General features: G+C 41.3%; 2 protein-coding genes across 3 annotated transcripts in view; one reads left to right on the forward strand and one right to left on the reverse strand.

The window, feature by feature from the left end:
* Positions 1–3,054, forward strand: part of pde6g.S (phosphodiesterase 6G S homeolog) — a 30,502-nt gene extending 27,448 nt beyond the window's left edge. The window contains exons 2-4 of one of the 2 annotated variants that reach the window (XM_041577767.1): positions 109–345; positions 1,259–1,299; positions 1,754–3,054. In XM_041577767.1, coding sequence (XP_041433701.1) covers positions 200–345; positions 1,259–1,299; positions 1,754–1,830 — 264 coding nt within the window. In that variant the 5' untranslated portion in view covers positions 109–199 and the 3' untranslated portion in view covers positions 1,831–3,054. 2 annotated transcript variants of the gene reach the window in all.
* A 2,492-nt stretch (positions 3,055–5,546) lies between these two features.
* Positions 5,547–24,650, reverse strand: tspan10.S (tetraspanin 10 S homeolog). Its single transcript, XM_018238339.2, is given in 4 exon segments — positions 5,547–5,821; positions 5,824–6,116; positions 7,653–8,272; positions 24,271–24,650. Coding segments are annotated over 4 exon segments (1,059 nt in total). The 5' UTR covers positions 24,367–24,650; the 3' UTR covers positions 5,547–5,771.
* Positions 24,651–26,628: the final 1,978 nt, after the last annotated feature.

Raw genomic sequence — 26,628 nt, forward strand, 5'->3', positions numbered from 1 at the left:
TTAAGCTTTATTTACATTTTTTGGTGTATGTGTGCAAAATAATTATTGAAGGTGGTCATATCCTTAAAGACCAATATACTATTTCTTTCATTCATTTGTTTCTTGCAGGTGGCTAGCATAGCTCTCCATTCAGGTGGTGTTTGCAGAAATTTATAGACTTACCATTTGAGTCCAGTTGCTGATAACCTCCACGTTTACCATGAATTTGGAGCCAGCCAAGCCTGAAATAAAATCAGCTACCCGTGTGACAGGGGGACCTGCCACGCCTAGGAAAGGACCCCCAAAGTTCAAACAGCGCCAGACCAGGCAGTTTAAAAGCAAACCTCCCAAGAAAGGAGTGCAGGGGTAAGAGCAAGCCCATGCCTTCATAACCCACATAGTATAGGTAGCATATATACATAACATAAGAACTCTTTACAAATACCCAGGGCTCTATTATTGTAACAGCCTGTAAGACAACCACACCCAGTGTCGGACTGGCCCACCGGGATACCAGGAAAAGTCCTGGTGGGCCAAGGTGTCAGTGGGCCCTCATGCTGCTAAACATTTGGCCTATTTCATGGCCATTCCCTATTTCTATGAGAACAAAGAGACTAAATAGATGGAATAATAGATTATAGTATGTAAAGAAAAGAGACTAGGAGAATAGAGTTTGAGTGAGGAGAGGAAGAATAATAGTACTGAGAGTGGGCCCCTTTTCTAAGATTAATTGGTGGGCCCTGGTCTAAGGTTTTTCGACACTGACCACACCTAACGCGTTTCTTGAAGAATTCCCTTAATTATAGGCTCCAGCCAGGCCTATGATTAAGGGAGTCATTCCTGAAATGCGTTGGGTGTGGTTGTCATACAGCCTGTTGCAATAAACCAGCAATCTTTTTAATCCTGTTTGTTGCTTGAATGAAATAAACATGTATGTTTACCTACTTCCTACAATAACCCACAGATCTGGGTTATACACTTATAGCTATCTACTTCCTGAAAACATCCACAGCTCTAGTGTTATGCATATATGGCTGGCTACAAACACAGACAGGTCTGAGTTACAGATAAAGCATAAATACCAACCTACCTACCTACTTCTTACAAACACCTACAGCTTTGGGTTATACATATACACCCCTAGGTGTTTACAAATTAACATGGGTGAGGTGATCACATTAGTTATTAGGTTTATGGCACAAGAGGCAATTTAATCATTTCAATCCAATATTTGCTTCAACTACTGCTGCAGCTAACTTTTGCCTTTTCTAACTTGCAGATTTGGAGATGATATCCCAGGGATGGAGGGCCTGGGAACAGGTAATGTATCCTTTAAATTAACCAAAAGACATTCTCTAATTTAAATTATACCCCAAAAATTTTGTTTAAAATTATTGCAAAATTTGAATACATTTTCAAAATGTTCCCAGTTCCCTATTCTGGGTGCTATTGTGAGTAGAGTGATTATCATTTAGAAAATGCAGGCTATTGCAATTCTTCATTGTCAAGCATTAATTATTTAAATAAATGCAGCTTTAGTTGTTTATGCACTCAGTATTAATGGATATCACACCAAAGGCATCCAGGGTGGATATCTGACATTGGATATTTTGTGTGTGTGAGTAAACATATATAATGTACATGTGATATATAACAAATATTTGTTATAAAATGGGTGTCATAGAGTAGGTATACAGTAGGTGTACGGCCAGTTTAAGAGTTATGCACCTGGAAAGCAAACAAAATAATAAAACATTTGTGGTTTTTATTGCAGACATCACTGTTATTTGCCCTTGGGAAGCCTTCAACCACCTGGAGCTGCACGAGCTGGCCCAGTATGGCATTATCTAGACATTCTTGTATATGTCCCTACACAAGCCCTGTTCTGCAGGGAGAAAGCATGTGTAAGTCTAAAGCATCCAGCTCTCTGCTTTGAGATCTGTGCAATCATCTTTCTGTCCTGGCACAGATGCATGACCACATCCCAGCTGTTCTCTTTTGTACATGTGTGCAATGACCTTACGCAATTCCACTTACATGGTTGTCACAATGTGAGTTTTTGTAGAAGAACAGAGGTTATGTAAACTTTGTAATTTCTTTCCTTCTAAATTAGTATCAGCCCTGTAATCCTGCAAAATGGGCAACCCACAGTATCTCTTCTTATCTACTGTTTTAGCCAGCTTCTCCCTCTTCCTAACATCTCTAATTCTGACTTTTCTCTATTCATTTTCTTTGCTTTAACTCAAATCCTGGTTTAATGTAATATTCATTTTTACTGACCCTTCCAAAAATGTCTGTGATCATACTATATTTGTCTCTACTTCCATACTGAAAAAAGCAGAGGCAGAGGAAATGGGGGGTTGTGAGATCATTGGCCCAAATTACATTTTGATTGCTGCTTTAAAAACACTATTTGTTATGAAAGATTGTATTCTGAACAAATGCCCCTAGAACTATAATAATATTCCCCTTAACGCACACACTGGTGGCTCCAGGGCTGCTTCTTGCATGTCCCAGTGCTGACCCCTAATGCCTCATCAACATTTTTTGTTTTAACTGAGTGCAATTTGGTTCTGGCTGCTGAAATTGCACAGTTAATATTGTACTATGAGAGAAAAACAAGTCTAAGCATAAATGTGGTAGCATGCAGCACCCCTGATCCAGTTGGGTAAAAACTTCAATCTGCACAAGGCCAAAACCTTACACTCACATATTCCTACCTGGCAATAAACCAATCCAATATAATTTCCTATCTAGTTTATTGTCAAAAGCTTTTATGCAGATTATTAGTTGTCCATTATAAATTAATCTATATTTAGTTTGTGCAGTGCCCATTAATCTATCAATTCCATGCTGTACTAATCCTTCGTGTCCAAATCACAAATAAAGCTAATCTTTGTATATGTTCCCCCCCCCAGTGTCTCAGCCCTTTCTCTCCTCCCCATATAAATCTTTTGTAATCTGTACAAGTAATCCTTGCACTGCACAACTGTTTTATAAGATAAAGGATAATGTGTGAGTTTAAATCCTGTGGCAACAAAAGTGTTTTGAAAATAAACACAGTGATACAAATGACTGGGACCATTTCATTTATCAGATGTGATATAAACGGAAGGGTTTAATAATCACGCGGTTACATGAGAGAATGTCTGTTTATTTCTTTAATCAAGTCAGACCTCTATATCAGACTGACAGGATAAGGTGGGAGACCTGTCAGGTCTGAGAAAAATAAAATAAACTATAAATAATATAAATATCCATATATTCCACAGTGAAAACTCAGCACTCACTCACAGGGCTTGCTTAAAAATTGGGCAAAATGTTTCGGTCACTTATTCAGACCCTTATCATCTGAATATGTGACATTTGATTTTTCATAATAAAAAGGATTTTTAAGTAAGTCCTGTGAGTGCTGAGTTTTTGCTGTAGATGTGCTTGTTGAACTACCATTTGCAAAAGTCCAATATACTGCAGCACACTGCAAATTGTATAATATTCAAAAGTGTACTTTATTGGCTCAAATGTGAGCAGACATGTGGTTCACATTTGAGCCAATAAAGTACACTTTTGAATATTATACAATTTGCAGTGTGCTGCAGTATATTGGACTTTTGCAATTGATTCTCTGACCAGTTGCAGGTTGGATCAAATACTGCTTAAAGCACCTGATCCGAAAGGATTCATCGCATGAGGTAGAGCACTCCATCTTTGTGCTGAACTACCATTTGGCACCCAGGCAGTTGGTGGATTGCTGTGTATGTGCCCTCCATTACTATGGGTTGTTCTAAGGCAGTATGCAATCTGTTTTTTTATTTCTATATTTTTCTGTAATAGTGCAAACCCCTAATAAGGCAAATTGTCATGATGATTAAAAGTTGCAACAAATATACTAAAAGAATATTTGCACTTCTGTTTGTCTGCTGCTGGATCCCAAGTGACTACTGTGTATTAAGCCTTGTTTGGCACTTTGCCTTCCCCAATGGCCAAAAAAAGATCTATTTTCGTACTGAAGAGGGAAGGGTGCCTTCACAGAACACCCACACAGGCCAGTTGTTTTGCAATTACATTAGGGCAACACAAAGCAGAGTGAAATCCACCTTGCACACTGTAGCTCCTACTTACAAAACAATTAGATTTATAGATAGGTTATTTAACAAAGACCGAATTTATCATAATATTTTCTGAAAAAAACACCGACCAAATCCGCACAATTATTTTCGGCTTATTTATTAATACACTTTAGCAAAAAAATTTTTGCAGGAAATATCTTGAAAAATCAGATTTTCACGATTTTTTTGTTTTTTTCATCCGATTTTTTTTAATTTTTCGACCCGAAGAACTTTGCCTGAAAACGCCGAAAACTCGGGGTATTGCATGAAACCCAGCGCACATCAAAAAATCATTGGGACTTCTCCCAATGACTTATATGCAACCTCGACAGGTCTGAGATGCCGGATTTTCTGATTCTGACTTTTCCATCCTGGGGGTTTAACAAATTCCAAAAAATTCGTAATTCCAATTTTATATAAAAAAAAGCACAACATTTTCGTGATTTCTGCATTCGGAGTTTAGTAAATAAGCCCCTTAGTGACCGTTAGGGTAGGGTCAGATTCAGCTACTAAATCTCCCCGAATCTGCCCGTCTGCCCTTACCCTTATTAGGGAATGTACATTATTTAACAAGGCTGTGCTCATGTGAATCCCTGTACCACTGGGTCTGCTTGTGGGAGCTATTTATGATTTACAACAGAAAAATGTGTCCCACACATTATATAAAATTATTTCTAAATTTTCAGGATATGAGTGCATTTTACAGAGACTGTTCATTATTCACATCATCAGTGTCTGACCCAGTGGAGCTTACATTCTAAGGTACCTTATGCACATTATAAGCAGTTTTAGATCAGGAGCCAATTAATCTGATGGGAATGCTAAGAAAGGGAAAAAAAACGAAATATTTGTTGCTTTGACAGTATCGACTCTGTTCATTGCCATCATTTTAACTGATTGGTGAGATATTTGTGGAATGTGCTTAGAGCATTTTAACTGGTGGCTAACAGGGATTTGTGAATCTGACCGCTGAAAATTCAAGAAACTGTGAAAAATTTGCCAAATGCATTGAAGTCTATGGGCGAAAAAATTATTTTTGAAGCACGCTTTTTTTTTTATCCATAAGATTCTTTGGACAACTTTTCTGCGGTGAAACCTGGTGAAAAATTTTGTTTATCACAAGTGGTAAATCATTTACTCCAAAGTAAATATCAACAGATTATTATGCACTTTAGTTCACACTTTAAATAATACAGAACAGAAAAAAGAAAATTGTATTATACAGGTATGGGACCTATTATCCAGAATGCTCGGGACCTGGGGCTTTCCGGATAACGGGTCTTTCCATAATTTGGATCTTCACACTTTAAGACTACTGGAAAATCATGTCAACATTAAATAAACCCAATAGGCTGGTTTTGCTTCCAATAAGGATTAATTATATCTTAGTTTGGATCAAGTACAAAGTACTCTTTTATTATAACAGAGAAAAGGGAAATCGTTTTTAAAAATTTGGATTATTTGATTATAATGGAGTCTATGGGAGACGGTCTTTCCGTAATTTGGTACTTTCTGGATAACGGCTTTCCGGATAACGGATCCCATACCTGTATTAGTAACTGACATAAATACAGATTAAGGGCAACCTTTTTCCCCTCTAAGATTGTTTCTAATATAGCATGACTTAACACCGCATTTAGAATCCTCCAGGATTTCTAAGGCTGCTGTTCTATAGAAGGAATATTAGGGTCTCTGTTCTGCTGGACTTGAAATACTTTTTCCTTCCATATACGTTTTACAAACATTATCTCTCCAAGCATCCTTTGGGCACACACAACGCAAACAAGCTGAACAGTCATAACTAAAAAGAAAATTGCTGCCATATCCCAGAACTTGAGTTGCAGCCAGAGAATCATCTGCGGCATACACCCACCCAGAAAGATTACGCTTCCAGCCATATTCTCCCTCATCCTCATTGCTCCTACTCCACACTGGGAGTTAATAACAGTTCCATCTTCAAAAGGATCAATGCAGCAGGAATAGGGAACCCCACAGGCATAAATTCCTGGGGAACTGCAGTTAAAATACCTGTGGAGGGAAAAAAGGGAACATTAGATTTTCAATACACGTAAAAATTTTTAGATGCCATTATGATGATATCAAAAACAATGTGTTGGCATGATGATCTAATTGCCCCAGATCAGCTTTCATACTTAATAGTGGCATTGGGGCCTAGATGACATTTCCTACACTTCCTACACTTTGAGCAAGACCTTGGAGGGTCTTGTTGTGGCACTGACTGGTAATTTATCCCCAATTCCAATCCCTACTCTATGGCCCTGCAAGGCACAATCTGTAGCCCACTGCACTGATGTCTCCTGGAAATTAGAAGACTATGGGGCAAATTCACTAAGGCGCGAAGCGCCGAACGCTAGTGTTTTTTCGCTATCGTTCGGCATTTTCGCTACTGCGCAAATTCACTAACGAACGCTGGCGTAGTTTCGCTAGTGTTACTTCGCAACCTTACACCAGGCGAATTTTCGCTAGCGACGAAACTACGCAAATTCACTAATTTGTGCAGTGTAGCGAACGCTACCTTTTACGCTAGACGTCCTTCGCCACCTCAGACCTGGCGAAGCGCAATAGAGTAGATAGGGATTGTTTAAAAAAAAGTCAAAATTTTTTCTAAGTCCCAAAAAACGCTGGCGTGTTTTCTACATGATGGCTGATAGGCTGAAAAAGATCGAAATTTTTTTGGGGCTCCCTTTCCTCCCCCCTACTTTTCCTGACTCATGGCAACTTACCTAGACAGTGGGCACATGTGTAGGGCAAAATAAAATTTTTATTTGCAGATTTGAAGGTTTTCTAGGCATTTGTAGTGCAGATACGTGTTCCTCCATTGAAATTTGAATTTCGCGCTGTATGCAAATTAGCTTCGCTAGCGCAACTTCGCTTTATATAGCAAATCAACGCTAGCGCAACTTCGCAAACTTACGCTACCCCTGTGCGCAACTTCGCATTTTAGTGAATTTGCGGAGCGCTGGCGAAAATTCGCCTGGCGAAGTGCGGCGAAGAGCGGCGAAGTTGCGCCTGGCGCAACTTCGATTCTTAGTGAATTTGCCCCTATATGTCTTAGCAAATTCTTTGTATAATTTCTACCAAATGGCTGGAAATGTTGGATTCATTGTCTTAAAACCAGTTTTATTAGCTTGGGGGAACATGGTGGTTGGCCAAGCGGTTTGCCAGTCCAAGCCTGGGCTATCTGTAAATTCAAGCAAGTGCCAGAGATGATACTGTGAAATGCCATAGACCAGCACCTTTTTTAATCTGGGTGTTGGTCAGTGACCTGTTGGAATAAAACCACCTTTTTATCTTACCGGAGTGCCGCCTTTTCATCCTTTGAAAGTTTGAGCAATTAAAGCCCTCTTTTGACCACAATTACATTGGAAGTAAGGGGAAAACACTGAATTCTAGGTAAAAACTTGGAAAATTGCATTCAAAATTGCAATCTGCACACTACACTTGCTGTTGTTAAGCACCCTCATAGTCTTGTATAAATTAAATATTCACTCTTACAGACCTGTTCCAAAGCTTGAAATATGATGTTAACTTGTGGGTACTTACAAGCTGACTGCCCAGTCTGTGTAGGACTGTACACCACAACATTCCATGCCAAGCTGTAGTTCATCCATAATGAATTTTAAGTCTGAATCATCATGGTACCTGCTGAGAGCTACCAGCATAGAGCTTTTCGCAGATTGGATGATCTGGTCTTTGAAGGCAAAGATGATTATGGCTGAAAGAATCTCTGTTACCATCAGAATGCTAATACCCAGAGAGAAAAATCTCAGGAGGTAGGTGTTCTCCCTGATAAAGCCCAGGCAACCAGACACAGACAGGAAAATCACAATTAGGCTGACCATGATAAAAGAGAGCATGGGATCAGTACCTAAATAACCAATCCTATCACTTATCAAGGACTGCTTATCTACTAGCCCCCAGACTCCAAAGCCAAACAAGGTGAAGCCCAGTAAGGAAAAAACAAAGTTGGAAAAGAACATTAAATACTTGACGAATGATAGCAGTATATCAGGATCATGGATTTTTAGGCAGCTCCTAAATGCTTTTGGTGGTGATAATTCAGATACCCAATTGCTGTGCTTTTCATTATCGCAACTGTTTATGTCACTTTGGAAGGCACCATAGTCTTTATTGTTGTCTTTTTCATTAGATGCAGTATAAACCTAAGAAGACAAAAGGTATCATGTCACATATTTTAGATTAAACCCCTTACTTTATTAAAGACATTAAAGGAGATGTCCAATCCCCACTTTTTGCATAATGAAAGAAAATTCTAAACAAGATTCTAATATACTTTCATTACAAATGTATATATGTGCTTTATATTATTTCTTTAACCTTTTCTGTTTTCTGGTTTCATTTCTTGGATGTGGTCAGTTCTTGAAACAAAGTCAGCTCACCTCTATATCTGTTAATCAACAGCCTTCAGCTACCAGTCAGAACCAGCAGTACATGGATAGAAAGGGACAGACAGATCTTGCTTTTACAAATATCTTTAAACCACTTCTTACATTTTACAACGTTTTTGGCTGAACTTCAGCTATTTGGGAAGCAATATATGCTATGGTTGGCTTTTCTTGCAGCGTGAAAGAACATGAACACAGCTATGTAATTGGATTTGAATTTTGAAAATAAGGAGCTAATTTGAGTCATTATGCCTTTGAATGAGTTGATTGACATAAACATACAGGGAAACCTTGTTGTCTGCACAGAATAACACAGAATAACATGCACCAATAAGTGTTTAAAGAGAAATAAAAATCACACTTAACATATACTTTCCCTTTTAAATACAATGGAAGATTTGTAACAAAGTAAGATAGGTTGAAAAAAGACACACGTCCATCAAGTTCAACCTTTTAACCTGCCTAACTACCAATTGATTCAGAGAAAGGCAAAAAAAAACCCCAGTCTTTCTTCATAGAGTTTCCATAACTTAGTTAGCTTAGTTGCCCTTCTCTATACCTTCTCTACAATAATGTCTTGTTTGAGTGATGGAGACCAAAACTGTATGGCATATTCTAGATGTGGCCTTACCAATTCTCTATAAAGTTGAAGAATGACTGCTTCCTACCCCTTTTTATACAGCTAAAGACCTTATTTACCCTTGATGTTGCGGACTGGCATTGCTTGCTACAGCCAAGTTTATCATCTACAAGGACTCCAAGGTCCTTTTCCATAATGGATTTGCCTAGTGCAGTCCCATTAAGGGTATAAGTGGCTTGGGTATTTTTACATCCCAGGTGCATGCCTTTGCATTTATCAGCATTGAATCTCATTTGCCACTTTGCTGCCCAGATTGCCAGTTTGTCAAGATCCAGTTGCAAAGATGCCACATCCTGGATGAAATTTATTGGGCTGGATAATTTTGTGTCATCTGCAAACACTGATGCATTACTTACAATACCCTCCACTAAGTCATTAATAAACAAGTTAAATAAAAGTGGACCCAATACCGAGCCCTGAGGGACCCCACTAAGAACCTTACTCGAAGTAGAGAATGTACCATTATCAACCACCCTCTGTACCTGATCCTGTAGCCAGTTTCCTATCCATGTGCAAACGACTTCATTCAGACCAACAGTCCTTAGTTTATAAAGCAGTCCTTTGTGGGGCACGGTATCAAATGCTTTGGCAAAATCCAAATAGAGCACATCTACTGCCCCCCACTGTTCAGCATACTACTTACCTCATCATAAAAAGCAATCAAATATGTCTGACATGACCTATCCTTCATAAAGCCATGCTGATTGCTGCTCATGATGCTATTCACTAGGACAAAATTTTGAATGTGATCTCTTAACAAGCCTTCAAACAATTTCCCCACCACAGATGTCAAATTTACTGCCCTATGATTGCCAGACTGAGATTGTAATCACTTTTTAAATATTGGAATGACAACAGCTTTTCTCCAATCCATAGGTACCATCAGGGCCGGGCCAACCCGACCAGGCGCCCTAGGCAGCCTGGCCAGGCAAAATGCCCTCAGGTGCGCATGCGCGAAAAACCAAATGTGCGCATGCATGAAAAACCAAATGTGCGCATGTGCGAAAAAACCAAATGTGCGCATGCGCGAAAAACCAAATGTGCGCATACACAAAAGAACCGGAGAAGCACACACGCCGCCATACATCTGCCAGACTAGGGGGTAGGAGAAACAGAGAAGGCGCGTGCCTGGCGCCCCCCCAGCTTTGCGCCCTAGGCACGTGCCTACTCTGCCTACCCCTAGTTCCGGCCCTGGGTACCATATGAGATGAAAGCGAATCTGAGAAAACCAGAAATAGGGGCTGGTCTAAAACTGAACTAAGCTCTCTTAGAACTCAGGGTGTATGCCACCAGGCCCTGGAGTCTTGTTTACATTAATTTTTATTAAAGCTTTATGGATCATATCCTGAGTCAGCCACTGACTAGATTGAACTGAGCCATCAGTGCAGCTGTGAAGTGAACCTGGGAGCTCAGACTCCTCTATTGTATACACTGAAGAAAATAACTAATTTAGCACATTTGCCTTTTCTGTATCTGTTACACCCATACTGGTACCATTGTTTAATGGAGTAACACTCTCAACCTGCATTTTTTTACTATTAATATATTTAAAAAACTTTTTGGGGTTAGTCTTAGCCTCCGCAGCAACGCACTCTTTATTTTCTTTCTTTGCCTCCCGGATTGCTGATTTACAACATTTATTATAGTGTTTATATTCATTAAATGCAGCTTCTGTCCCAACAGACTTGTCGTTTTTAAATACCCTTCTCTTCATTCCTATCAACTTCTATATTAAGCCACACAGGGTGATTCTTAGAGCTTCTACATTTACTACTTAAGGGAATAAATTGAGAACAGTAACCAAGCACAGCTTCTTTTCATGATCACTATGCTGCCGAACTGCATGAGCAGAAACCATCCGGCACAGGAAAGAACCACTCCTCCAGATGAAAGAGGGTATATATATATATATATATATATATATATATATATATATATATATATATATATATATATCTCTATCTATCTATATATATATATAGTTAAAAGCTCCTTACAGCTCAATGCAAGGCACATTCCAAAGATCTGGGACTGCCTGAATGGAATTCTAACCTGTTCAGCAAGCAAATTACTGCTGTGGAATAACTTGTGAACAATAACGATCTTAAACATGTTCTGAATTTGGGGGCTGGCATTTTACAGTGCAGTAGTTAGAGAGCTCTCCTCGATGAATGAACCAGAAAGAGCTTAGAAAAAATGAACTGCTGGTGCACGCTGGCTCCTGCTTTTCTGATCCCACGTGCACGTGCAGCAGACGTCTCTCCAATATTCAAAGAGATAAAGAGAGCTCAGAGAGACATGGGGGTGGGGCTTCACACTAGGGTTAGTAGGGTAAATGAGCTGGACACCAACTAATTATTCAGAATCTACATCAAACTCAATGCAGGGACTAAGGTATGTTATTTTAGGGGGCTGTTTAATTTTAGGGACAGAAAAAAAAGGTTAACTTATTCTTTGAAGGAAAAGAAAGCATAGGGTCAAAAGCACAGAAGTCATTTAGTCTTTATTTGGAAATATTCTGTGAACTGTGGAAAAAACCTTGCGGCACTCGGTCTGCGTGAAAACTTCAATCTTTTATTAAACCGAAGTGCAATGCAACATTTCGGGTGTAACCCCCTTTGATGCTTGACAAAGGGGGTTACTCCCGAAACATTGCATTGCACTCCGCTTTAATAAAAAATTTAGTTTTCACGCAGGCCTGAGTGCCGCAAGGATTTTTCCACAGAATTACATTAGGAAGTTGCCGAGCCTCCACCCGTGCGCACCAGGCTCATCTATATCTACTGGAAAGGAGGGTGTGCGAATCCACATCACATTGTTTGAATATTCTGTGAACAACATTAGTCATATATCATATAGTGTAAAACTGAGCAATGGGGTCTCAAAAGCAAGTATTATCCCACATGGAAAAACTGTGCCTAAATACACAAATATATCTCAGTAAGTCTTTGCTATCACATACATTAATTATCTAATATAGTCATTGTCAAAAATGTTTCTGTGGCTACAACAAACCTTTGGTGACCATACAGTGAATATCCAGGGGCTGCTAAGCAAACAACAAGAAAACTCTGGAGCCACATGATCACTATAAAGATAAATGTATGCAACACTAGAGGGCCCCAGCATTAATATAAGATATATATATATATATATATATATATATATATATATATATATATATATATATATATATATATATAATCTACAGTCTGGTCATTTCCCTATGGGACCAGACTGTAAATTATATCCTTATAAACGGCGCGTTCATGCGTCAGAACGCGCCGATTATAAGCTTAAAGAGACAGCACTCGCAGCTGCTGCCTTGCTTCCCACCGCTATAGCTTTCGGGGCTCCCCATCTAATCACTTCCCACAATGGATTTACCCGTTTTATGCGATGAAGGGCTTCTCTTTCCTTCATCGCATCTCTCACTCCTGTCACAAGTCTCCCTGCAGCTGCCTCCCTGGTGTCGCTTTCCTCACAGGATTCGGCTCCATTTTCACTCCCCCTCCCGTCCAGTGTCTGAAGTCTCGCTCCGCCTCCCTTACACTGCCTAAATCTCGCTCTGCCTCCCTTACACTACAAAGTTTCGCTCTGCCTCCCGTCCACTCGCTCCCCCTCCTTCCCTGCATGACCGGTAAAAGAAAATGATGTGACACAGAGGGGGAGCGATTCTTTAGATAGTGGACGGGAGGGGGAGTGAAAATGTAGAGGAATCCTGTGAGGAAAAGAGCGAGACCAGGGAGGCAGCTGCAGGAGACGTGTGCCATTTAGAAAGCAAGAATAAAATACAGGTACCTAAAAGAGCTGCAGTTAAAGATAAAAATCAACTTGTAGAGACACTTCAAAAAAAGTAAAACTGAACCCAGAAACTGTAGATTATAATAGATAATGTACCCCCCACTTAAAATTTATAAAGATATTAATAGTCACCTCGGAGTTATGTGACCTGTATAAAAGCACTCGGCCTGCGGCCTCGTGCTTTTATATGGTCACATAACTCCTCGGTAACATAATATCTTTATAAATTACAGTAGGGGGTACATTATCCACTATATATATATATATATATATATATATATATATATATATATATATATATATACACACACACACACACACACACACACACACACACACACAACAGGTCATGAAAGCATGGTGTATTAACACGTTTCGGCTCACCTGGAGTCGTCGTCAGTATAATGACAGGAAGTGTAGCACATCATTAAATAACCCCTTCAACCAATCAAGGTCAATCCCTCATTACGACATCACATACGTATACGTGGATCATTTGTATGTAATAAATAAATAAATAGAGGTGATAATACTCATCTCACACCTATTCAGTGACAATTATATCTTGGCCTATATCCATATGTGCAGCCTCTAGTGCCTAAAAATACATCTTTTAAAACATCAGATAAGAAGACTTAGAAAAATCATGTAAAGTTTAAAAACACTTTTCTCATTCAAATGTATCTATTCGAAAATGTTGCAATAAATATAGACAAAATTACCATCAAGATTCCTTAGAAAATGTAACCATGTAACAAACATAATGTTACTAATTGAGTTGATATGCCTAAACATATTGTGGACACAGTCTGCAACTTTAGACATTAACAAGTACACATAGACCTCACTATGCAGCTTGGTCGTGAATGCCTAAACTATGCTATCAAGTACTCAATCTATGTCATAATTATGCAACTCCACCAAAACACATAGCCATTTCATCTTAAATGTCTGTAGGACCAATTGTTCACTAGAGACTGTGCCATTCATTTTGTCCTAATGAATGGCATTATGAGCAACAATCAGCATGGCTATATGAAGGATAGGTCATGTCAGACGAATTTGATTGCATTTTATGATGTGGTAAGTAAGATTCTGGACAGTGGGGGGGCAGTAGATGTGATCTATTTGGATTTTGTCAAAGCGTTTGATACTGTACCCCACAAACGACTGCTTTCTAAACTAAGGTCTGTTAGGCTTAATGAAGTCGTTTGCACGTGGATAGGAAACTGGCTACAGGATCGGGTACAGAGGGTGGTTGTTAATGGGACATTCTCTACTTGGAGTAAGGTTCTTAGTGGGGTCCCCCAGGCAGGCCCGGACTGGCAATCTCTCAGTTCGGGCAAATTCCCGAGGGGCTGCTGTATACTTTCTATAAGTGGGCCGCTCCTGGTCTAATCGCTGTATTAGAAAGTTCCTTTCAAAGAATCCGGCGGGCTCTAGGACCGCTCCTCCATCCTCTCTGCCACTGTGGCTCCGCCCCTCCCACTCCTGTTATCGTGCTGCCGTGCTGTGTGTAGGCCATCAGGGGGGCAAAGGGGGGGGTCAGTCGTCCCAGGCCCAGCAGGATTTAGCCTTAAAGGGGGGCCCAGCTGTGATGCTATTAAGATTAAGATCGTGGACATCGCTGAAGCTGAAGACCGGATCACTTTCTGTTCTGTGAGTCTTTGTCACTCTCTCTAATCTCTATGCAGTCTCTGTCACTCTGCCCCTCTCTCTTCCCCTCTCTCTTCCCCTCTCCCTGTCACTCTGTCTCTCTCTCTGTCACTCTGTCCCTCTCTCTTTCCCTCTCTCTGTCTCTCTCTGTCACTCTGTCCCTCTCTCTTCCCCTCTCTCTGTCTCTCTCTGTCACTCTGTCCCTCTCTCTTCCCCTCTCTCTGAAACTCTGTCCCTCTATCTTCCCCTCTCTCTGTCTTTCTCTCTCTCTCTCTCTGTCACTCTGTCCCTCTCTCTTCCCCCCTCTCTGTCTCTCTCTGTCACTCTGTCCCTCTATCTTCCCCTCTCTCTGTCACTCTGTCCCTCTCTCTGTCTCTCTCTCTGTCACTCTGTCCCTCTCTCTTCCCCTCTCCCTGTCACTCTGTCTCTCTCTCTGTCACTCTGTCCCTCTCCCTGTCACTCTGTCCCTCTCTCTTCCCCTCTCTCTGTCTCTGTCACTCTGTCCGTCTCTCTTCCCCTCTCCCTGTCACTCTGTCTCTCTCTCTGTCACTCTGTCCCTCTCTCTTCCCCTCTCTCTGTCTCTCGCTGTCACTCTGTCCCTCTCTCTTCCTCTCTCTCTGTCACTCTGTCCCTCTCTCTCTGTCACTCTGTCTCTCTCCATCACTCTGTCCCTCTATCTTCCCCTCTCTCTGTCTCTCTCTGCACTCTCTGTCACTCTGTCCCTCTCTCTGTTTCTCTCTGCACTCTCAGTCACTCTGTCCCTAGGAACCAGACAGCTGAAATTACAAACTGGAGAGCTGCTGAATAAAAAGCTAAATAACTCAAAAACCACAAATAATAAAAAATGAAAACCAATTGCAAATGGTCTCAGAATGTCCCACTCTACATCATACTAAAAATTAAATTGAAGGTGAACAACCCCTAAGGCAGCTCTTTATGCGCATACATTTTTCAGTTTTACCCCAATATATGAGTGGATGTGTGGAAGTCAGACCATTGCGTCTTTACATGTGGGCTGCTTTGATTTTTTTTGCCCGGGCTGCACGTGGATAGGAAACTGGCTACAGGATCGGGTACAGAGGGTGGTTGTTAATGGGACATTCTCTACTTGGAGTAAGGTTCTTAGTGGGGTCCCCCAGGCAGGCCCGGACTGGCAATCTCTCAGTTCGGGCAAATTCCCGAGGGGCTGCTTTCTATAAGTGGGCCGCTCCTGGTCTAATCGCTGTATTAGAAAGTTCCTTTCAAAGAATCCGGCGGGCTCTAGGACCGCTCCTCCATCCTCTCTGCCACTGTGGCTCCGCCCCTCCCACTCCTGTTATCGTGCTGCCGTGCTGCCGTGCTGTGTGTAGGCCATCAGGGGGGCAAAGGGGGGGGTCAGTCGTCCCAGGCCCAGCAGGATTTAGCCTTAAAGGGGGGCCCAGCTGTGATGCTATTAAGATTAAGATCGTGGACATCGCTGAAGCTGAAGACCGGATCACTTTCTGTTCTGTGAGTCTTTGTCACTCTCTCTAATCTCTATGCAGTCTCTGTCACTCTGCCCCTCTCTCTTCCCCTCTCCCTGTCGCTCTCTGTCCCTCTCTCTTCCCCTCTCCCTGTCACTCTGTCTCTCTCTCTGTCACTCTGTCCCTCTCTCTTCCCCTCTCTCTGTCACTCTGTACCTCTCTCTTCCCCTCTCTCTGTCTCTATCTGTCACTCTGTCCCTCTCTCTTCCCCTCTCTCTGTAACTCTGTCCCTCTATCTTCCCCTCTCTCTGTCTTTCTCTCTCTCTCTCTCTCTCTGTCACTCTGTCCCTCTCTCTTCCCCCCTCTCTGTCTCTCTCTGTCACTCTGTCCCTCTATCTTCCCCTCTCTCTGTCACTCTGTCCCTCTCTTTGTCTTTCTCTCTGTCACTCTGTCCCTCTCTCTTCCCCTCTCCCTGTCACTCTGTCTCTCTCTCTGTCACTCTGTCCCTCTCCCTGTCACTCTGTCCCTCTCTCTTCCCCTCTCTCTGTCACGCTGTCCCTCTCTCTTCCCCTCTCCCTGTCACTCTGTCTCTCTCTCTGTCACTCTGTCCCTCTCTCTTCCCCCCTCTCTCTGTCTCTCACTGTCACTCTGTCCCTCTCTCTTCCTCTCTCTCTGTCACTCTGTCCCTCTCTCTCTGTCACTCTGTCTCTCTCCGTCACTCTGTCCCTCTATCTTCCCCTCTCTCTGTCTCTCTCTGCACTCTCTGTCACTCTGTCCCTCTCTCTGTTTCTCTCTGCACTCTCAGTCACTCTGTCCCTAGGAACCAGACGGCTGAAATTACAAACTGGAGAGCTGCTGAATAAAAAGCTAAATAACTCAAAAACCACAAATAATAAAAAATGAAAACCAATTACAAATGGTCTCAGAATGTCCCTCTTTCTACATCATACTAAAAATTTAATTGAAGGTGAACAACCCCTAAGGCAGCTCTTTATGCGCATACATTTTTCAGTTTTACCCCAATATATGAGTGGATGTGTGGAAGTCAGACCATTGCATCTTTACATGTGGGCTGCTTTGATTTTTTTTGCCCGGGCTGCTTTTTACCCCCAGTCCGGCCCTGCCCCCAGGGCTCCGTATTGGGTCCACTTTTATTTAACTTGTTCATTAATGACTTAGGGGAGGGTGTTGTAAGTAATGTATCAGTGTTTGCAGATGACACAAAATTATCCAGCCCAATTAATTCCATCCAGGATGTGGCATCCTTGCAACATGATCTTGACAAACTGGCAATCTGGGCAGCTAAGTGGCAAATGAGATTCAATGTTGATAAATGTAAGGTCATGCACCTGGGATGTAAAAATATCCAAGCCACGTATACCCTTAATGGGACTGCACTAGGCAAATCCATTATGGAAAAGGACCTTGGAGTCCTTGTAGATGATAAACTTGGCTGTAGCAAGCAATGCCAGTCGGCAGCATCAAGGGCAAATAAGGTCTTGAGCTGTATTAAAAGGAGCATAGAGTCAAGGGAGGAGGGGGTCATTCTTCCACTGTATAGAGCACTTGTAAGGCCCCATCTAGAATATGCCGTACAGTTTTGGTCTCCATCACTCAAACAGGTCATTATTGTATTAGAGAGGGTACAGAGAAGGGCAACTAAGCTGGTAAAAGGTATTGAAAATCTTAGCTATGAGGAAAGACTGGCCAAATTGGGGATGTTCATGCTGGAGAAGAGGCACTTAAGGGGTGATATGATAACTATGTATAAATATATAAGGGGATCATATAATAATCTCTCTAATGCTTTATTTACCAGTAGGTCTTTCCAGCTGACACGAGGTCACCCATTCCGATTCGAAAACATGAGGTTCCGCCTAAATATTCAGGAGGGGTTTTTTACAGTGAAGCTGTGAAGATGTGGAATTCTCTCCCTGAATCAGTTGTACAGGCTGATACATTAGATAGCTTTAAAAAGGGGTTGGATAGCTTTTTAGCAAGTGAGGGAATACAGGGTTATGGGAAATAGCTCATAGTACAAGTTGGTTGGTCATTTGACCTATGAGCTGAATGTTGTATATATACCAGAGAACACCACAGCTTCATTGCATTCAGCTTTAAAAAGGAACTAAAATGTTCTGAAAGCTTGCTATGATTATATTAGTTAGCCAATAAAGGTATCACCTTTATACCACTTTTTCTATTTTTTTTATTTCAAAAGGGTTGCCCTGTAACATTTTTACTGGCTAACACGGTACGGCAAATTTACCTGTATATCAAATGTATCTGGCATGGGGCTGGTCATGCCCCCTTGCATTCCTGAGGGAGGGGGAGTGTGCAGTTACCTGATGCCCCTGAAATCACTGATAAATAGTCAGCTCTTCTGACTAAGAATTTAATTTGCTTAGGAGGACCAATTACAATTGGAAATTATCATATTTGTTTCCCCATGCCTCCAGGATGGGGAATTCTATACCTTTGAAGCTAAGTATAGGTTTTCCATGTTTCCCCTTTTATTTTATAAACTGTTAGTAATTATATTCTTGAATGTATGTCTCTTTTTGTAAACATCTTTTTATTAATTGCACTGTGCTCTAAACGAACCTATCCTGAAAGTGTATACCTTTGAGCCTTAACCCTCTGCATGCTGAATGGAAATGCTAGTCTGTCTGTATGCTGATTAACCCTTGGTGTGCTGAAATACTTGTGTGGCCCCCCACCTACCCGCTGTGTCTGCTTACCATGTGTAAACTTTAAATGGTATCTCTACAGAGATTAGCTGGCCCCTGCATTCTTTAAACCTCAAATTCAGACTAATCCTCTGCCTGTGTATGACATTCTTTGCCTGTGGAACATAAGCCTGGTATTTGTTCTGGTGGTTTATTAGCATTTGAAAATAAATTATTGTTAGGGACCCCTAAGGTGTTTAATCATGTGCTGGGGTGCTGTGTTAACCACAGGGGATGAGGAGGCATATGAATTCAAGGGTATGTCTTAATATGACAACTCTTTTCACATATGAGTGATAAGTGAAATCGCTGCAGTGAGCACCGACCATTTGGTTTTTTGGTGTGCTACTACAATTAATGTGGATATGGTCTTGTGGTTACATGGGTGTAGTTTAAAGTTGGTGTGGTTTAAAAACCGGGAGTGGTCAACACAGGCTTCCATTATCGGTCCTCCACCGTGTAAGCCAGAAACATTTCTGCCCTCAGTTACACAGAAGTTGGACAGCACTGGTCTATATCATAGGGTTCAGAACCAGGGGGTGGCCAGGAGGAATTTTTACCCCTGGTCCTGGATTTTTATGAGAGTGGGTGGGACACAGGAAAAGTTTTGATGCAACACGTGTGGCACACCGCACTAAAACATACTCTCCTGGTCTTCCTCTGCATATCTATCTTCTGCAGTCCTTAGTCTATATGAAATACAGTACACATATAGGTTTGCCACCTGGCCAGTAAAATGTATGGTTGATCCCAATGTTATTGATAGGAAAAAAAGATAAATATATAGGAAGCCCGGTATTTTTTTCCAGAAAAGGGGGCAACCCTATACACACAATAACATCTGCCTCAATGTCAAACTGGGCAACGGAACACTGGGAGACCCTCTCCCTGCTCTGCCCCTGACCTCCCCTACTGACCCTGATAGTGTGGTGTTTACAAGAAAAAAAAAAGTACACACAGGGGGGATGGGGCTGGCGGAGGGGGCTTCAGATTCAGTGTGGTGGCCCTTGACGCAGCAACCCCAGTGGGCCTCAGACTTTCAATTCAATGCTGATGTGCATTCTCTTTGCAAATGCAAGCAGACTCACAATTTCACACACACAGAAACAAGCAGGTTCAATCCTTTCTCCAAAACACTCCGCACTGGAAAAATTGCAGCTCTCAATAAATCTTAGCCCTGTCCAAGAATGATTCGGATGGTAGCAGAGGACTTCTATGTGCCACCCTGTCCAATAGAGCGCTGACTAACGCAGTCTGTACTGTATTAGCGAAGGCAGCTGCAGGTCTCTGTGCTCCAAAACAGACTGCATAGGCCTGCAGCTCTTTGGCCTGTTCCCTATGCAGTGGGCAAAGTGCGAAAAATACAGTAACGTAACTAGGTACGGACAGGTCCGGGTGTGAGCCGTGCAGCTGGCCCCCCCCCTCCATAGTGATTTTCTTAGCGGCTACAGTGGTGCACGATTTGCAGCCCTGAGGGGGTGTAAGCCCTGGTCCATTTACACCCCTGCTTCCCTGGTAGTTCCCCCACTAAATAAATAAATGGAAGATTGTGTCTTTTTTTGCACTTGCAAACTGCTTGGGACATTGTAAATGAGCCCTACAGTTAGGGTTGCCACCTTTCCGATCCTTTTGAACCATCAATCACAAACTAGCAGAAAGCTTTGACTAATTAAATACTGGCCAATCTGTATAGCATATGTTCTTATATTGCTTTAAGCGTGAACACTACTTTTCACTAACACATACCGCCAAACTGTCCCATTTTCTGAAGGACAGTCATGATTTTTACAGCTCAGCCCTCTGTTCTGGATTTTTATTTAGTCCTGAGTTTCTAATTTTGTAAACTGAACATGGTAATTAGTGGGTGGCCATAAAATGGGATTTGTCAAAAAATTTACTGCACATAGTGTGGCAGATTTTTCTGTCCCTCTTTTTCAAATGTTAGGAGGTACAGTGTATGCTCACATTCACTGTAATCACACCATATTCTGATTCAGAATTATTAAATAGGCTGCTCGCATGAAGCAATGGTTGGCCAGTTTAGATTTGTCTATAAAATCGTGCGTCAGCCCAGTTTGATGCTTCCTATTATTAGCGGAGCTTCAGGGGCTGCCTGAGGCAGAAGCCTAGATGCTGCCACCCTTCTACTCTATTCTTTCAACTATTCGAGTCAGAACGGGTCCAGGAGGGGCTTCATCACTAGTGTAGTGAGCTCTATTGCACTTGCTCCACCAGTAGGGCCGAATTTCCGAGTTACAAAAATGGCCCCTCCTGTCCCACCCCTCCCACTCCACTCTTTCAACTTTTCGCATTGGAACAGGTCCAGGAGGGGCCTCATCGCTAGTGTTGTGAGCTCTATTGCACTTGCTCCACTAGCAGGGCTGAATTTCCATGTTAAAAAAATGGAAATTTGACTCATGCCATCTGAGGCAAGGTTCTCACCTTGCCTCATGGCAGGAGCAGCAATCACTGTTGTTATCTTCCAGTTCCTTCCAGCTATGAGGATAGACTGGCCAAGTTAGGGTTGTTCACACTGGAGAAGAGGCTCTTAAAGGAACAGTAACACCAAAAGATTTAAGTGTTTTAAATTAATGAAAATATCATGTAGTGTTGCCCTGCACTAGTAAAACTGATGTGTTTGCTTCAGAAACACTACTATAGTTCATATAAACAAGCTGGTGTGTAGCAATGGCGGAAATTGAAAAACGGCTATATGGCACAGATTAACGAATGGATGACAGATAACACCATTAGACAGACAGAGCTTATCTGCCATCTGCTGTGTAACTTGAGCCTTTTCTGCCCCCATTGCTACCCAGCAGCTTATTTATATAAACAATAGTAATGTTTCTTAAGCAAACACAGCAGTTGTACCAGTGCAGAGCAACACTGCATTATATTTTCATTACTTTAAAACTTATTTTTTGACGTTACTGTTCCTTTAAGGGGTGATAAAATAACTATGTATAAATATATATGGGGATCATATAATAATCTCTCTAATCCCTTATTTAAAAGTAGGTTTTTCCAGCTGACGCAAGGTCTAAATATTCAAAAGGTTTTTTTTTTACCATGACAGCTGACAGCAGATGTGGAATTCTCTCCCTGAATCAGTCATACAGGCTGATCCATTAGATAGCTCTAAGAAGGGGTTGGATGGCTTTTTAGCAAGGGAGGGAATGCAGGGTTATGGAAGATAGCTCAAATTTATCCAGGGACTAGTTCGATTGCCATCTTGGAGTCATGAAGGAATATTTCCACCTCTAAGGTAAATTGTAGAGGCTTCAAATGTTTTTTTTTTTGCCTTCCTCTGAATCAACTAGCAGTTAGGCAGGTTATATATAGGTTTAAAAGGTTGAACTTGATGGTCGTGTGTCTTTTTCCCAACCTAACTTACTATGTTACTAAGTTACTGAATAGGAACTGAGTTAAGAACAGATATGACATTGATATTTTCAGTTATTTAGGTATAAATATGATTAATAGATTTCAGGATCAAACACTGTTGCATCACATCATACATCATCACATGCATACTCGCACTGAAACACCACCTAAGGGAGAATGGAGAGATTCAACACTGCCATATGCTGGCCAGAGGCAATACTGTTTACAGTATTTCGGATCAGTGAGCACATTTGATGCATCCAATGCATCTGAAGCACGCTGTCTGTAATATGTTTTAATATCTACTAGAGGCAAAATAATAAAAACAAATCCTTGATTGTTTGCCGTGAGTGACTTTACTGGGGCAAATTTTCCTACAGTTAGCAAATAAGCCCAATTGATTTACAGTTTTACATTCATGTTATTTATTATAATATAAGGACATGGCTTATTCTATTCAGGGAACCATAATTTTATGCATATTCTTGTTTATTTATATGGACAGGCACTACCATTCTGCTCCTAATCAGAACAAGTTTAATCTCATTCATAAACTCTATTGATGCAGTGGTCTCCAGCAGCCAAACTGTCAAAACTGTAGAATGCTAGTCTGTTCTTCATTTACAATCATTCTTTAAAGGGGTTGTTCACCTTTGCGTTAACTTTTAGTATGATATAGAGAGGGATATTCTGAGATCATTTGCAATTAGCTTTCATTTTTTATTATTTGTGTTTTTTGAGTTATTTAGCTTTTTATTCAGCACTCTCCAGTTTGTAATTTCAGCAATCTGGTTGCTAGGTTCTTAATTACCCTAGCATCCATGCACTGATTTAAATAAGAGACTGGAATATGACTAGGAGAGGGTCTGAATAGAAAGATGAGTAATAAAAAGTAGCAAAAGTAGCATTTGTTTTTTTAGATGGGGTCAGTGATCCCTATTTGAAAACTAGGAAGAGTATGCAGAAAATGGCAAATCATTTAAAAAACGATATAAAAAATAATGAAGACCAATTGTAAAGTTGCTTAGAATTGGCCATTCTATGACATACTTAAAGTTAACTTATAGTTGAACCACCCTTACTTACTATTTACTATTTTACTATTTTATTGTAAGATCAATTAGCAACTAGTCATTTGCTTCATTATTCTAAAAGCATTTAAATAATCAGAGTAGATAATAAAAGTAGGTTGCTGATTGCTAGCTATAGGTTATGAAACTTTTCATTTGCAGTCAGTCGGACTGGGGTGGCTAGGGTCCACATGGCTTCAACCTTAAGGGCCCACTTTACAATGTCTGTACAGACCCTCCCACTGGCACCCCCTGCATCTCTTTTACCAATCACTGATGGGGGGGAGGGTAAGATATGGCGTGATGGATTTCCAGAGTACAGGGGGATCGGGCTTGAATTGGGGAGTCCATGAGCCCTGGGGCTCACTGGGTTTTTTCCACGGTGTCCTGCTGGCCCAGTCCGAATCTGTTTGCAGTCATGTTGTTAGAACGGACATTGTTTTTTCACTGTCTGCTGCACACTGGTAACCTCACCTCTATAAGCTCAGCTCATAAAATTATGTATACAGTAACCCCCACCTCATAATTGTGTTATCTGCAGACCCATCAGTTAATTGTCCTTGCCTGACCTCAGATGTTTTGTTGCCCATATTTTATCTTTTCCAGCGAAGCCAAAAAAATGTCCAACATTGATATCTGGATGGTAAAACATATGCTGTGCAAAGCAACTTCAGGTAACTATGCATATGTTTTACCACCAGTGATATACATTAATCATGGAACAATGAAATTTCGTAAGTCTTGTCATCTGCACTAGAGGAGATTAATTTTGTGTGGCAAACATCCCGTCTGCCACTATCCTTAAAAGTAAACTTTTTTTATCTAGTAGGTTCTTGGCATGAAACAAATATTGCCCTTGGTGTCACTACATGGCTCCAATAATATTTTTCATAAATGGAATGAGTTACCTTTTAACTTGCCTAAATTGTTACATCTGGCCCTTTAATATACATATAATATGTAAACTCACAACATCCATCCCACAGTGCTGAACGGGCAGATACAGTATATAGGATCCAAGAGTTACCTCGGGTAATAAGCTGCTGAACTCATCCAATTCTTCTGTACATTTCCCAGAGGACAGGAATAATTTCTGGACAAGCTGAAAGAACTTTAAATCCATTTTTTCCAAGGGTAGAACAGAAGAGAAAAAAAGATAAATTGTTCCAAAGCTCTCCTAAGGGTCTTCCCACCATGCAATGGTAGCTGCTTGATGTGTGTGACATAGCCAGCAGACAAGTCAGCCCCTTATCATGTGAGGGGATGGAATACGATACTGCCTCTGCTCCAAGCTCAGCCTAGCCTGCTAAATCCTTTAGTTATCAAGGCATAATGACTTCATCTGGAACATTTAAACACTGAAGTTATACCGTTACCTTCAAGCTGTGAAAGGAAATACTTACAAACTCACTAGTATTTCAATGGAAAAGTGTATTAAAGGCATAACACTTTTTTTTTTTCAAACACTTTTTCCAGTTCAGTTGATTTCAGATTGTTCACCAGAAATAAATACTTCTATTTTCTATTTGTGCCTGTTTTACTAATATTGAGGTGTAAAGTCCAGTTTTCCCCTTCTAAAGCAGCTCTGGGGGACATTGACGACTCTTTAACTGTTTTAAATTTATACATTTAGTTGATACATTTATCTTTAGCCCTGCTAAGTAGAATCCCTGAGTTTCATTAAACTCAGCTGTAAGAATTGATACAATAGTTGCTAATATTCCACAAATACTGCTGAGAAACGTATTAACTATTTGTATCAACTAAATGTAGCAAATTGTAACAGTTCAGAATGCTCCTAGATCACTGAGCTGCTAGACTGAGAAACTAGATCATTAAACTTTAAACTTAAATGTTGAGAAAACATTAAATAATAGTAAATTGTTAACTTGCTGCTTTTGTAGGGTTGTCTAGTTCCCTTTTCCGATTTGATCCGTCTTAGATTTTTTAATTAAACATAAAAAACATTTTCTGAAATGCCTCACCCTTGTGGGATACCTTGAACTGTGTTGGACTGGTGTTTCCTCCTTACAGTATATTATATGGACCCTTTTGAGGAAGCCCAACCTGGCTTTGGCAGGGCCTTTTGCGGGCTAGCCTCCCTCTTGGAGGCCTATGAGGCCCAACAGTCACAAACGGCCAAGCTTGGAAGCCATACTGGACAAGCTATCCATGCTCGTACCAACCACTCAGGCGCCAGTTCCAGCAGTATCTCCACCTTCAGCTGCTCCAGTCCAAGCTTCGGAACCCTGCATTCCGGCTCCTCCTCTTTACAGCGGAGACCCACAGGTTTACTGAGGCTTTAGTAACCAATGCCAGATCCATTTCGCACTGCAGCCATTGCAGTTTGTGTCCAAACAAGCCAAGGTGGAATTTGTCATCACCCATTTGGAAGGGAAGGCACTTGAATGGGCATCTCCTCTGTGGGAAAAGGAATACCCCTTGATAATGGATGCCAAGGCCTTCCTCCTGGCTTTTCACACCATTTTCGACGCTCCTGGCTGGGTTGCATCTGCTTCCTCATGGCTTATTCAGATCTGTCAAGGGAGTCGCAGCGCTAATGATAATGCTATTGAGTTTCGCATGCTGGCTGCTGAGACAGGCTGGAACAATGAGGCCTATCATGCTGCTTTCTACCATGGGCTCTGTACCGCCTTAAAGACGACCTGGTCACCCGTGATCTGCCTACTCAGTTGGAAGACTTGATCACACTGGCCATTAAGGTGGACACTCGACTGAGAGAACACCAGGGAGAAAAAGACAGACGTAAGAGGTTTCAACCCACACTGGCTCCTCGTTTTCAGAAACCCTTTCTTCCTAGCTCATCCTCTTCTTCTACGTCTTCTCCTTCTTCCGACGACCTCCAAAAAACCCATCGGAGGTGCTCGGCTCTTTGAACAGGAGAAATTGCAGAGACATGCAGCTGGTCTATGTCTGTACTGCTGGGGCAAAGCCCATTTTTCCGATAATTGTCCTGTGAAACAGGGAAACTCCAACGCCTAGGTAGGTTAGGGGAGACTTTCTTTGGTGGGATTGATCCTCTTCTCCATAACTCTACTTACAGATTCCTTCTTCCTGTTTAGATCTAACTTTCTTCTAAGATCATCCATTCCTCGATTCCAGCGCGGCTGGGAACTTCCTGGATCGAGCATTCGCAGAACATCATGCCATACCTCTGCAATGTTTGTCTGAACCCCTTCAAGTCCTGGCAATCGATGACAGACCACTATCCTCTGCTCTCATTTCTCTCAAGTCTTCTCTGGAATCATCATCATCATTTATTTATATAGCGCTGTCAAGATACGCAGTGCTTTACTGCAGTTATAGCAAACAGGGAATAAATGGTGGATAACAAACAACGATTACAGAGTACAATAGGATTAGA

Source organism: Xenopus laevis, chromosome 9_10S (genome assembly GCF_017654675.1).
Source record: "Xenopus laevis strain J_2021 chromosome 9_10S, Xenopus_laevis_v10.1, whole genome shotgun sequence".
Lineage (NCBI taxonomy): Eukaryota > Metazoa > Chordata > Amphibia > Anura > Pipidae > Xenopus > Xenopus laevis.